Below are 12,617 nucleotides of genomic sequence, written 5' to 3' on the forward strand. Positions count from 1 at the left end.
TTTTTATCCACGTGATCATGTTATGATTCTTAAATAAATTGGATGAGTTTTGATTGATCAACATTAGAAAACTTATCACTTGTTTTCTTGAGAATATTTGCAACATCATTGCCCATTCTGTTTATTTGAAATATGAATATCCAATGAGGGAATAATTAATTCTAGAAAAAAATCCAGAAAAGGAAGTTCAGAGAAGTACAAAGGTCAATGAATTTTCCTTTTGTTGAAATTTTCAGTACATTCAGTTACCAAGAACTCCAATTTTGATATGTTACTCTAAGTCACAAAGGAATCAAACTCATCCCTATAGAGATTTTCTTCAAAGCCAACTCTCCTTACTATTACTGTTATCCTGAGGGAAATACTAAGCACTCTTAAGTACTCAAGAGCCCTTAAATAATTGTCAGAAAGAAAAAGTTTACATTTAATTTAGAATCATTGCAAGAATAATTTCTGAATTATCTTAACAGTAGCTGGACTATTCTATATTTTCTCATATTCTATAAATGTATTCTATATTTTCTCAAATATCAAAAATCTAGAGAAGATTAGCTGTCTTTCATAACAAGGTATTATAATTCCTTAAAATATGATATTATTATTTCTTAGCTCTGTCTTTTCTTTTAATGGCTATGCATATTCAAAAAAAGTGTGTAGGGCCGGCCCGGTGGCGCAAGCGGTTAAGTGCGCGCGCTCCGCTGCGGCAGCCCAGGGTTCACAGGTTCGGATCCCAGTGCGCACTGATGCACTACTTGGCAAGCCATGCTGTGGCAGTGTCCCGTATAAAATGGAGGAAGATGGGCATGGATGTTAGCCCAGGGCCAGTCTTCCTCAGCAAAAAAAAAAAAAAAAAAAAAGAGGAAGACTGGCAGATGTTAGCATAGGGCTGATCTCCTCACACACACACAAAAAAAGTGTGTAAACATTGCAATCATATGGATTCGGATATAAAAATCACTTTCTGTACTTTTAGATTTCAACCTGTGTAAACAACTTTTCAGAAATACCCCTACCCTGACCTTCCCTTATGTCTCCTTCCTATCGATATGTGGAATAAGTGCTAATTTTATACCCATTATTTTTTGTTCTGCCAGTTTCTTGGGCATATTCTAGGGAGTGGGACTGAAATGGGAGGATAGTGGTCAATGGTTTTACAAATATTTAGAAAATATTCAAGTAAAGAAGATATGTAGCATGTGGCAATGTAAAATATGATACTATTCTGTCTACCACTATGCATAAAAATTAAGGAAAATTAGGTGAATGTCTCAAATGAAAAGACACGTTCAAGAGAAAAACATAGAACTCACTTCTCCAGTGATCTAGACCAATGCAATCTTGCTGCCGTTTTCTTTTCTGAAGAAAGAAATCTAACAGAATCCAGTTACTAGGATAAGTTTTAAAATTTCAGTCAGTGATATTCCATCTATCATTAGTGAACAGTGGCAAAACAAACACCTCAATGGTCTTAAAGTAACTGAGTTAGGGTCAAAAGACTCAGGGCAGCTCTATAACTATGTTGTAATTTTTTTATCTTTCTGTACTGCAAATACTTGATACGGTAATGAAAGAATCTTTAATATATGTATCTACGAACAAGTCTGGTAGGTGCTTCTAGCCATTTTGTTAAACTACAAACTGCTTGAATACTGTGTATGTAAATGTTGGAAGTCTATGTATTCCAAGATTCCTATGACATTGCCTCAAAAATAAATCGGAACATCAGCATGTCTGCCTCAAATTTATTTTAAATCTGAGTTTCATATAATTTCATAATATTTGTTAGACTCTACTTCTTTTCTGGTCCTACTTCACACAACCAATATTTAACTTAATCCACTTCTAAATATAGAGCTGGAACTTTATGAATTAGAAATTAGCATTTGTCTCTAGTTTGATCAAAGAATAGTGGGCAATTAAACTATTTTATAGCAAGAAAGCCTTTCAATTGGGATGCTGGAGTTGAAGTCTTACTCTTCATTTGACAGTTAGAGGTGTTTTATTGCCTTAACATTATCATAGTTGAAATATTTGCAAGTTTATAAAAATGTGCTTTGTAAAAAGAGTGGATTGTGCCAATGAGGTAGTTATCTCTGAGTTATTTATAAAAGTAACTTTCCTTAAAGTTCTACTAGGCACATATCTCCTTTTTCAAAAAAAAAAAAAAATTAGTTCTTTCTTGCAATGTATTGATGATTTATTTCTACTTATTTAGTAAATAAGTCATTCAAAAACAGTGGGTGTCTTTGATATGCCAGACATCATGTTACAATATGACTCTGAAGAGTTGTACATTGTGTTGCCATCATATGGGGCCGGAGGATTGGAAGCTTTGAGTAAAGATGCTAAGGATTTAGGGACCAAGTCAATACCACTTCCTTGTGAGGCATTGACAGAATGCTCCAGCTAGGTCGAATCCCACACTCTGATGAATATTCCTATGGCTTTCTTGATTCTGTGTTGAAGATATGTGTATGCTTTTAAATTCTTGCATATAAGCACTTCTTTCCCCCAACAAATAAGATTTTTTGTTTGTCTCCATTAAAAGTCTGAATTTTAAACAGATTCTTGGACTAGTGGCTCATATTTACCAGCTCTTCCAACTTTAGCACCTGTCTCGTCCCCAGTAGCTTTTCCAGAACTACTACCTTCACCATGAAGCTCCATGAGTTTTCCCAATTCAAACTTGTGCTTCTTCAGCATTTTTACTTTTCAAACAAAGACATCATGGAGTTGATAAATAGATTGGCAAGCCTTTTCTATGGCCATTCCAGTACTGTCTGGAATCAATTTATTGACCTCTTCATTCAAGTCATTTGTCTGCACCTCTCGGGTCATGATTTCCATCATCTTTTTCCAGATTTAGCAGACCTATTGGAGCTGAGTGTAGGTGGTCTTCTGAATCTGATTTTTACGAAAGGTGGCAAAAAGGGAGCCAGGAAGAAAGTGGTTGATCCATTTTCTAAGAAAGATTGGTACGATGTGAAAGCATCAGCTATGTTTACTGTAAGAAATATTGGAAAAACATTAGTCATGAGAAATCAAGGAACCAAAATCACACCTGATGGCCTCAAGGGTCATGTTTTTGAAATAAGCCCTGCTGATCTGCAGAATGATAAAGTTGCATTTGGAAAATTCAAGCTAATTACTGAGGATGTTCAGGGCAAAAACTGCCTAACTAACTTTCATGGCATGGATCTTACTCGTCACAAAATGAGCTCCATGGTTAAAAAATGGCTGACCATGATTGAAGCTCATGTTGATGTCAAGACCACCAATGGTTTATTTGCTTTGTCTCTTCTGTGCTGGTTTTACTAGAAAATGCATATAAGCTTTTATGCTGGATTATTCTTTGTATCATCTGCAATTCCTTGCATAGCTGTACTCACAATTGTTAAATTGTGATTTATTTTTATAGAAGTTGATTAAAGTTTTCATGTAATTAAATGTTTAATGTTAGCAAATGTATAAAGATATGTGAAATAATAATGCACATTGAGAAAATAGAAATTAAACAGTCAAACTTAGATAAGTTTTAAAAGAGATATATTCTTGCTTGCCAGTTACAGTCACAGTTCCCTAAATTAATGAAATACTACCTTATTTTTAAATATTTAAAATTTAAAATATTATCTTATTTCTTAAAAAAGAGAAGAAGAAGAGAAATGAGGGAGGAAAATGAGAGAGGAGGAAGGAAATTTTTTTTTGGTAGTTTTTAATATGTATTGGATTCTTACAAAGCAATGACAAAAACGTAAACTTAATGAACTCACATAAAATATTTATGCAAATAATTATGCTTTATTTATACCACTCCCAATTTAGAATGCTATTTCTTTTATCCAGAGCAGGCTTGAGCAGTAGCATTTTACTAGAAAGACAAGTTTTTTTCATTTTGTTTTTTATCTCAATTACCAGGGGCTTTGCTTTAGACAAACTTTTAAGATCAAATTTGGTTCCAAACTGGGAGAAGAGCATCATGGATTAGCAACATCTTCCGTGAGCTCACAAGTTAGGAGTGTGTATGAGACCTATTTTCACATCTCTCTTTATGATATATATATTGGTGTCAAATCATGGGGAATCTCCACATGTGTAGAAACCATGTTGATATTTTTCATATTTTTCATTGCTACATCTCTGCTCATAGTAGTTTTGGGAGCAGAACCCAAAATATGCCTCTTTGTCATTAGTATTATTTTAGGCTGATTATTTTTAAAAAACAGCAGACACCAGAGGAGTTCGGAAAATCATCTACAAGTTACCCTTTTGTAAGAGCAGTTGACATTTATAAGGGAAATCTGAATTTGTAAGGATGTCACCCCCTCTGTACCCAGAAGAGGAGGATGACTAAATCTGTAGAAACTCTTATCAATGGAGAAAGCATGGACTAAAATCTGCATAATAGCATACCCTTGTTTACTGTGCTTTGTCTGGAAATTTGGCTCTTCCCTACCCAACATCTTCCTTTGTTCCCAGCTAGAGATGGTATTTAAGGTTAGGGCTTGGGCCATTTAAGGGAGTTACTCAATTTCCCTGGGTATCTACCATTTATACAGGATGTACACATATTATTAAACTTCTGTTTGTTTTTCTCCTATTAATCTGCCTTTTATTACTGGGTGAGGGGGGGTCTCAGCCAAGAATCTAGAAAGGGAGAGAGTAAATTATTTTTCCTACCCCATAGTAGGTTCTCTAGTTTTTTTTTTCCACTTAAAAATTTATATCTTATAGATCAACACTTTCTAAGCGATATCTTTTCCTATTATGAGATAAAAGCCTATATTATGTATTTTGGTAAATAAACACCCTCTCTTATGCACTTGTATCCATTTTACAGTGAAGTGACAATGGCTCAAAGAAGCAGGAAATAGTGAGGGATTTGTTGCTGACAGACTAAAAGAAAGACAGGATAGAAATCCTCTACTTTGTGTACTACAGTGACTTAGTGGTGATACATAAGGTGTAAGGCTGAGTGACATGCAAACTGTAGAAATACTGCTTGTGAGATATTAAAATATTTTTTCCACATCCAATATCACATAAATGCTATTTATTTAATATTTTTCTTAAATCTAGATTGATTCAATCTTTTTTAAAACTTCATCCTAAGCAATCAAAATTTTAAAATGATAGGTTTGGGACCTGTGCGGTGGCGTAGTGGTTAAGTTCGAGCACTCTGCTTAGGCCTGGGTTCACCAGTTTGGATCGTGGGCGCAGACCTACCCACCACTCATCAAGCCATGCTGAGGCGGTGTCCCACATAGAGCAACTAGAAGGATGTGCAACTATGACATACAACTATCTATTGGGGCTTTGGGGAGAAAAAGGGGGAAAAGGAGGAAGATGGGCAATAGATGTTAGCTCAGGGCCAATCTTCCCCCCCAAAAAAAAACTCATTAAAAAAATAAAATAAAATGATAGGTTTGATGAACCAGTTATGTTTTCTAAAATATAAAATAAACCCATAAATTAATGTTAAATTAAGATTTTTGTATATATACTCAAAACTCATACATTTAAAGTATAATTTTAAAAGTTCATTTGTGAACCATCAAAATTATCTCATATGTTATTTGCTGCTCCTACTATATTTTCAACTGTACTAGATATAATAAACATTATCTGCTGTTTGTTCTCCCTAGAAACCCATTTGTTCTTCCCACAGCAGCCTTTTCTTCCCTATCTCCCATTAAGATGGGTATATAAACCTAACTTTATAGTTTGTGATAATGTATGTTTATGCAGATGCTAGTTGAGTTTTTTTGTTGTTGTTTTTTTTCTTCATGGTCATAAAACTCCCCCAGAGAGGAGATTCATGGCAGCTTCACTTCCAGAAGTTTCTGTCTTTAGTAAGATAAGGGAATCTCTGAGAAGGCTTCTTTCTGTATATGTTCAATCTCAAATGTCTTTAGTTTAAAATAATTTTTATATCAACTCTCAGGGTCCGAGTGAGTCCTCACACTTTGGAAATTTAAACTTTTTCCTAATCAATGATTTGGCCATAATCTATCTTATAATGGATCTAAACATCAAAGAATACTAGAGTCACAAAGTTATTACATTCCAGAAAGGTTGCACTTGCAAAATTCCACAAATGGAGATTTCTGTTTTTTGAGCTCTTACCTTAGAACACTTCTTTACAACCTTTCTTGAGCAACCAGATTGAGAATGAACACAACTGGAATGCAGTCTTATGCACAAAGCTTAAGAAAGAGAGATATTTTTAAATTGGTCAGCAAGTATTGATGTCTGGTAAATGTCAAATGGGAAAACGTTTTATAAGCACCATAAAATAAAATACCAGTCTATTAGTATATTACTTTTTAAAAAAATTTTAATGAGGTACATTCACATAATATAAAATTAACCATTTTAAAGTTACCAATTCAGTGACTTTGGCATATTCACATTGTTGTTCACCCACCACCCTTGTTTATTTCCCAAACAGTTTCATCCTTCCAAAAAGAAACCCTGTACCCCTTAATCAGTTGCTTGCCATTCCTATCTCTGCTCTCTCAGCCCCTTGCAGGACCAATTTCTGTACTGTCTCTACAGATTTATCTAATCTGATATTTCATATAAATGGAATCATATAATATGCAGCCTTTTTTATCTGGCTTTTTTCACTTGGCATGACATTTTCAACATTCATCCATGTTGTAGTATATATCAGCACTTCATTCCTTTTTGTGGCTGTGCCATTGCATATATGCATTTGTCTATCCATTCATTCATTGATGGATATTTCAACTGTTTCCCACTTTTAGCTATTGTGAATAGCGCTGCTACGAATATTCATGTAAGTATAATTACTTTTTGGAGTTGTACAGAATAGAATTTTAAAGAGACAGAAAAATATAATGATTCTTCAAGATAATTAAATACTATGAAAGTAAAGACATTTCCAGGTTCTATCATAATGAATGACAACCTGCCACCACCACTTTCATAGTGGATGTTCTAGATGGAGATGACTTGAGTCCAATGTTTCTCCCTTGTATCCTTGTGATAAACACTCTTTAGATAAATAAATTAATGTAAATTTCTAATGAAATCATTCCTGCTCCTTAAAGTGGGTTGCACATAGTAATGTCTTTACAAAGAAATGGAAAGGGAAAAAAGAAAGTAATTTTACAGTGGGGAGATCTGATGAACACAACCTCAGCCAGGTGATCAAGGTTAATATAAGAGATAAGTCATGTTAATAATATGTACTCTTGGTATAATGTGATGAAATGACACTTTACCTTTGTGGTCTTCCTCCCCAAATCGCATAACCCCAGTCTAATCTTGAGAAAACAACAGACAAAGCCCCCATCGAGGGACTTTCTACAAAATATCTGACTAGTACTCAAAATTGCCAAGGTAATCAAAAACAAGGGACGTCTGAGAAATTGTCAGAGCCAAAAGGAGCCTAACAAGACATGATGACTGGTATCCTAGATGGGATCCTGGAAGAAAAAACAGGTACTAGGTAAAAACTAGGGAAATCTCAATAAAGTATGGATTTTAGTTAATAACAACATATTATCAAAGCAAAAATTTCACTGGACAAAGTTAAATGGGTAAGGAAGACTTTATTCAAGGCTATTGCAATAGGGAGACCAGAACGCAGTCTGAACTCAACTCTAGTGAAAAGAGAGACTGGAGGGTTGTTCAGGGCTGAGGTGGGAGTTCTCAACACAAGGAAAAAAACCTTTTTTTTTTTGTATCTATATGAGATGATAATATTAACTAAACTTGTAATCGTTTCACAATATATGTAAGTCAAATAACGTTATGCTGTACACCTTAAACTTATACAGTGCTGTATGTCAATTATACCTTAATAAAACTGGAAAAAAAACAAAAACAAAAAAACTAAAAGCCAAAAAACAAAAAATTTGTTGTTTGGCTATACATTCTGTAGTGGAAAAAAGTTCAAACATAATTCTCATTACTGGTACAAGATCACTCTTCTCAAAAATTGTAACTTTTTAGAGTGTCAGAGAATAAAAACAAAATAAAACAATTCTTATTTAGAAAACTTGGAAAATTAGGTTATTTTAGTGACATCAGGAGACTACATGGAGACAAGGAATGCTCTCAAAATACTTTATAATAGAAAAGCTTATGAGAGACATAAAAAAACATTTCTCTGATAAGAGTACAGCAGACCTGGTGGGTTTTCTTTTTTTTTCTTTTCTTCCCTTAATTTCCCCCTTCATTTTTCTTTACTGAAGTATTTTTTTAAGTAACCAAAATTTATCTAATAAACCTAAATTGCTTGAAGTATCATCCAAAAAAATAAAAAGATCTAGAGTGGGGGTGGAGGAATCAAGGGCCATCTGTGTTTGCTAATTGGCCTTTTCGAAGGAAAAGTAAACTTTCTTGTATCTTCGTGATGGGAGATGGTTTCACAATTTGGAGAAAGCCTCCTATGAAAGTTAAGCTCTTACCATCCCACGGTGACTGGTTACTCGGAGGAGCTCCGTCTTCCCTGATCGTTGCATTTCAAAGGGATGATTCCCTGGTCCTTGAGAAAGAGTCCTAGGTTGTAAAACTGGCAAAACTTTGAGTTGGGAGATTTACATTTCAAAGTGGCAGAGAAAGTATTTAGAATCGTAAGTTTTCTAAAGTAAATGCTTTAAGAAAAGGGAGGTCAGATGCCTATAGTCAGGAAGAAACCTGTCTCTGTCTACGGTTTAGTCAAGATGAAGGGAACTTTAAGTCCATCATTTTTTTTTTTTCTTTTTTCTGCTTTCACAGGACCGTGCACAAAATCTCAATGAACGGCGAACCACCACCACCACCCTCACGGTGGATGTTCTGGATGGAGATGACTTGGGTCCCATGTTTCTTCCTTGTGTCCTCGTGCCAAATACTCGTGATTGTTGCCCACTCACCTATCAAGCTGCCATACCTGAGTTGAGAACTCCGGTAAATATACTCTCATCTTTTCCCCTTCACTTTCAGCTCTTTAACCCCAATGAGATCCTGTTCAAGTATTTTGGAGACATATTAGGTGAGAATTGCAAATTTCACTATATGGAAAAATATTTATGTCCGGACCCATTTTCAGAGAGTATGGGCAAATTTTTGGTCATGATGCATAATTATATAGTTTACAAAGTAGGAAGGAAACAACAACCCATTTGACACTGATTATTTTATTTTATTTTTTCTACCTATAAATCATAACAGAGTTCAGTTCCCAACATATTCTGAGAAACTCAGAGAAATAACTCCAGTATTTCCTAAATTCACTTGTAAACATGCAGTCCTAAGGGAGAGGACAGGATACTCTTTAGCCTTTTAGAGTCTTGAAATGTTATTGGAGATTATGCTTGGCTGTTTGGAGATGGGAGCTAACGAATCCTGAATACTAATATCTATCCCTTAAAGATGTATTTAAAAAAGCAGAAAGGTAAGGCATGAAGACATATTTTCTACACTTGATTCTGCATCTGTTTTTTTAAAATTCTAATGGAGTTATAAATTGCTATCAGCTTGGAATTCACACCTTGGGCCTGCCTGGATGATAAATATTTGTACCTAAGAATAAAAATTATAAGGCAAATGGATATCCTGCTTACGCTGAAATATCAATTTATCCCTTGAAAGTAAAAAAATATTAATTTTTTTAGAGAAGTCAGATTCCTAGGAGTCAACTATTTGACTAATGTTTTTGTTGTCCCTCTGGAAAGCATTCAGCTTTCTGGGTTAGTAACATGCTTCATGATGTCAGAATTTGTTGGAAGGTATTTGAATTTTTTTTTCCAAACATGTAAGAACTGTGGTTTTGGAGATCCTCTCTGTATTTGAGATTTTTTAAAGAATAAAACTGAAATTCCTTCTCCTTAATGTAAGTTACATTGCATTCTATTCACTTCAAAGAGTTCTCATCCAGTGTTGTACCTACCAGCTTTACTCACGGTAGATCTTAAATGATTGAGAAGCACTTTTGTGTCTACTGACATAAATAATTCCTGATCTAGTTGGCTTGCATAAACAAAAAAAGCTGGAGAGAAAAAGAATAAATGTTATGACGTGCACTGAATGAAGAAAATAATGTAAATTTTCAGCTCAACCAAGTAATTTTGCAGACTGAAAGGCTAATATAGAACTTGCCTTAACAAATAGTCATAGATTACCTAAAGTTATATGTCATGATATTATTTTGTTGAAAACCAGTAAGAAGACTATTAACCATGGTGAACATTAAACTCTTCTTTGAAAGATTTAATGGAAATCATGAGGAAAAATAATATTTTTACTATTAATTAATTTTTCTGAATTAATTTATGTAGCTGGTATACCAGTGAGATCCCAAGAGAAGAGACACACTGATATAATAAAGACTAAAATCAGTGAATCAGTCTGATCAGACTGTTTAACAGTACTTGATGTATTGAGAGAAGTAAAGGAAGACAGAGTTTGCTGCTTGAAAAGCAGAGTATATTGACTTTATAAAGGATCTTTGAGCATCTGCTCCTCTCTCTTCCAGATTACAGACTAAGCATGTCTCATTTCTGTGCAGTTTCATGCTAGAGACAAAGCCATACTCCAGATTTGGGATAATAACATAAATGTTAATAATGGTTAATCGTTATGTAGATCGTTCAGTTTGTCATGAACTGTGCTAAACTCTATAAAAACATTAACTGAAATCCTCTTGGTTAGTTACCACTATCATAGTCATTTTACAGATGAGATCTCTGAGGTACAGAGTTTAAGTAACTTTCCATGGCCTTACAGCTGATAAGTAAGAAGTGTTTTCTTTTAAAACATGTAACTTGAATTAAATGTTATGCTATAAATTCCAGAATGATCAAACTTTATGCTTCATTCATTTTTAACAGATTGACCCCTTCTTTAACATTCTGTGAAACAAAGAAGATTTTAGTTTTACATACCTAAATAATTATGGCAGATATTTATTCATTAAAGTGTACATTTTCATTGTCTTGTAGAAAAATAAATGTTTACTTGCAAAATTAGGCACTTGTTTTGATTATCAATCGCTTTGTAACAAACCACCAAAACTTAGTGGCTTCAAACTACATCTTTAAATTTGCCCATAAAGCTGCAATTTTGGCAGGTTTGAGGGAACATCTCGTCTCTGCCCCATACATCATTGGCTGAAGCACCTTGACTGAGGGCCGGCTAGCACTTTCAGAAGGGTGAACTTAGCAAGTTGATTCTGGCTGTTGGCTGGAGCTCAGCCAGGACTCTGAGCTGGAAGCTTCATTTCTATTCTATGTGGGCCTCTGCTAGGCTGTTTGGGCTTCCTTACAGTAAGGCACTGCGTTCTAAGAACAAGCTCCCCGAGAGAATTAGGCAGAATTTTTTCATGAACTAGCTTTGTAATTTGCAATGTCACTTCTGCTATAGTCAAACCTCTGCCAGATTCAAGGAGTAGACGGAAATACTATTTTCTGATGGGAGAAATGTAGAAGTCACATTGTAAGGAGAACATATGGGGAAGGAAGTTTTATTGTGGCAATCACTGGAAAATAAAATCAGCCATAGTACTGACATCAGATTTCCATGTGTTCTTCTACATGTCATTTTGGATCCCCTCTGGATCACTAGCGTTAAGAACTAGAGCTAGTTTTTGAGTTTCACATTCAAATTGTTGTGTTTGTGTCTGTCTTTTCATTTTTAAAAATTTTCTTTCTTTCTATTTTCCCTTACATATTTTGCTAAAATTTCTGGAAATTTCAGTAAGTGAGATCTTGCTATTCAGAGCGAGAGAACTAACCATTTATGTCTGGTAGACAGGACATGATGACTCTAATTACATACTTGCTGATCCTTTCCTGAACTAATTTTTCAAATTTTGAAAGCTTTGACACCTGCTCACCTTCTGTGTTGATGTGAAATTTTCCACCAATTACCTCAGTAGTATTCTTTACTTGAGAAACCGTTCTTAGTTCCACCACAACGTGTGCAGAATTTATCAGCTCAGAAAAACTTTAAAAGGTAGTCTAGTACAGCATTCAACTCACAAATCAGGATATAATGAAAATAAAAACTACTGTTTATTGAAATGCAAATAATCATGTTTCGAGATAAACTTATTTAGTAAATGTTTTCTATGTTTTTCTACTCAGAAAACTGTCTTCAGCAAAAATTAATGTCTTCACAAACACTAAGATTAATATTATATTGAATATGTAAATATATAAATCTGGTGTCTCAGGAGTCCTAAAGCAATTTGTAGTCCTAATTATTATTTTTTTATTAATTTGATAAATATTGACTGGACCCTAATGTATGCTGAACTCTATGGTAATTGAGGAGACTTGAAAACTGGGAAAAGATAAAATCCTTCCAATACATTGTGTAAATTTATTCTCACTTTCTAACTCTCTTAAAGTTGTTATTATGCCTATCTAGTGGACGTTTTTTAGTATTATGGAAAAATTCTATAGATTTAGGAGAGTATGGAATCCATGGCTATCTTTTCTCGATTTTCTATTGAAGCACAAAAACACAGTAAATCCTTACACTTTTTTTTTCAGAACTGAAGAGTTGCATACTGTTTGGTTGGTTGGTTGGTTGGTTTTCTGCTGAGTAATTTGTCCCTGCACAGAAACACCGTAACTGATTTGATAATATTGACATATTAT

At 34.4% G+C, this 12,617-nt stretch overlaps 1 protein-coding gene across 10 annotated transcripts in view; it reads left to right on the forward strand.

The window, feature by feature from the left end:
• Positions 1–12,617, forward strand: part of PCDH15 (protocadherin related 15) — an 800,695-nt gene that overhangs the window by 341,921 nt on the left and 446,157 nt on the right. For all 10 annotated transcript variants that reach the window (XM_058543433.1, XM_058543426.1, XM_058543425.1 and 7 more), the window contains one exon: positions 8,752–8,922. In XM_058543433.1, coding sequence (XP_058399416.1) covers positions 8,752–8,922 — 171 coding nt within the window. The remainder of the gene's footprint in view (positions 1–8,751; positions 8,923–12,617) is intronic.

Source organism: Diceros bicornis, chromosome 6, assembly GCF_020826845.1.
Source record: "Diceros bicornis minor isolate mBicDic1 chromosome 6, mDicBic1.mat.cur, whole genome shotgun sequence".
In the NCBI taxonomy this organism is placed as follows: Eukaryota; Metazoa; Chordata; class Mammalia; order Perissodactyla; family Rhinocerotidae; genus Diceros; species Diceros bicornis.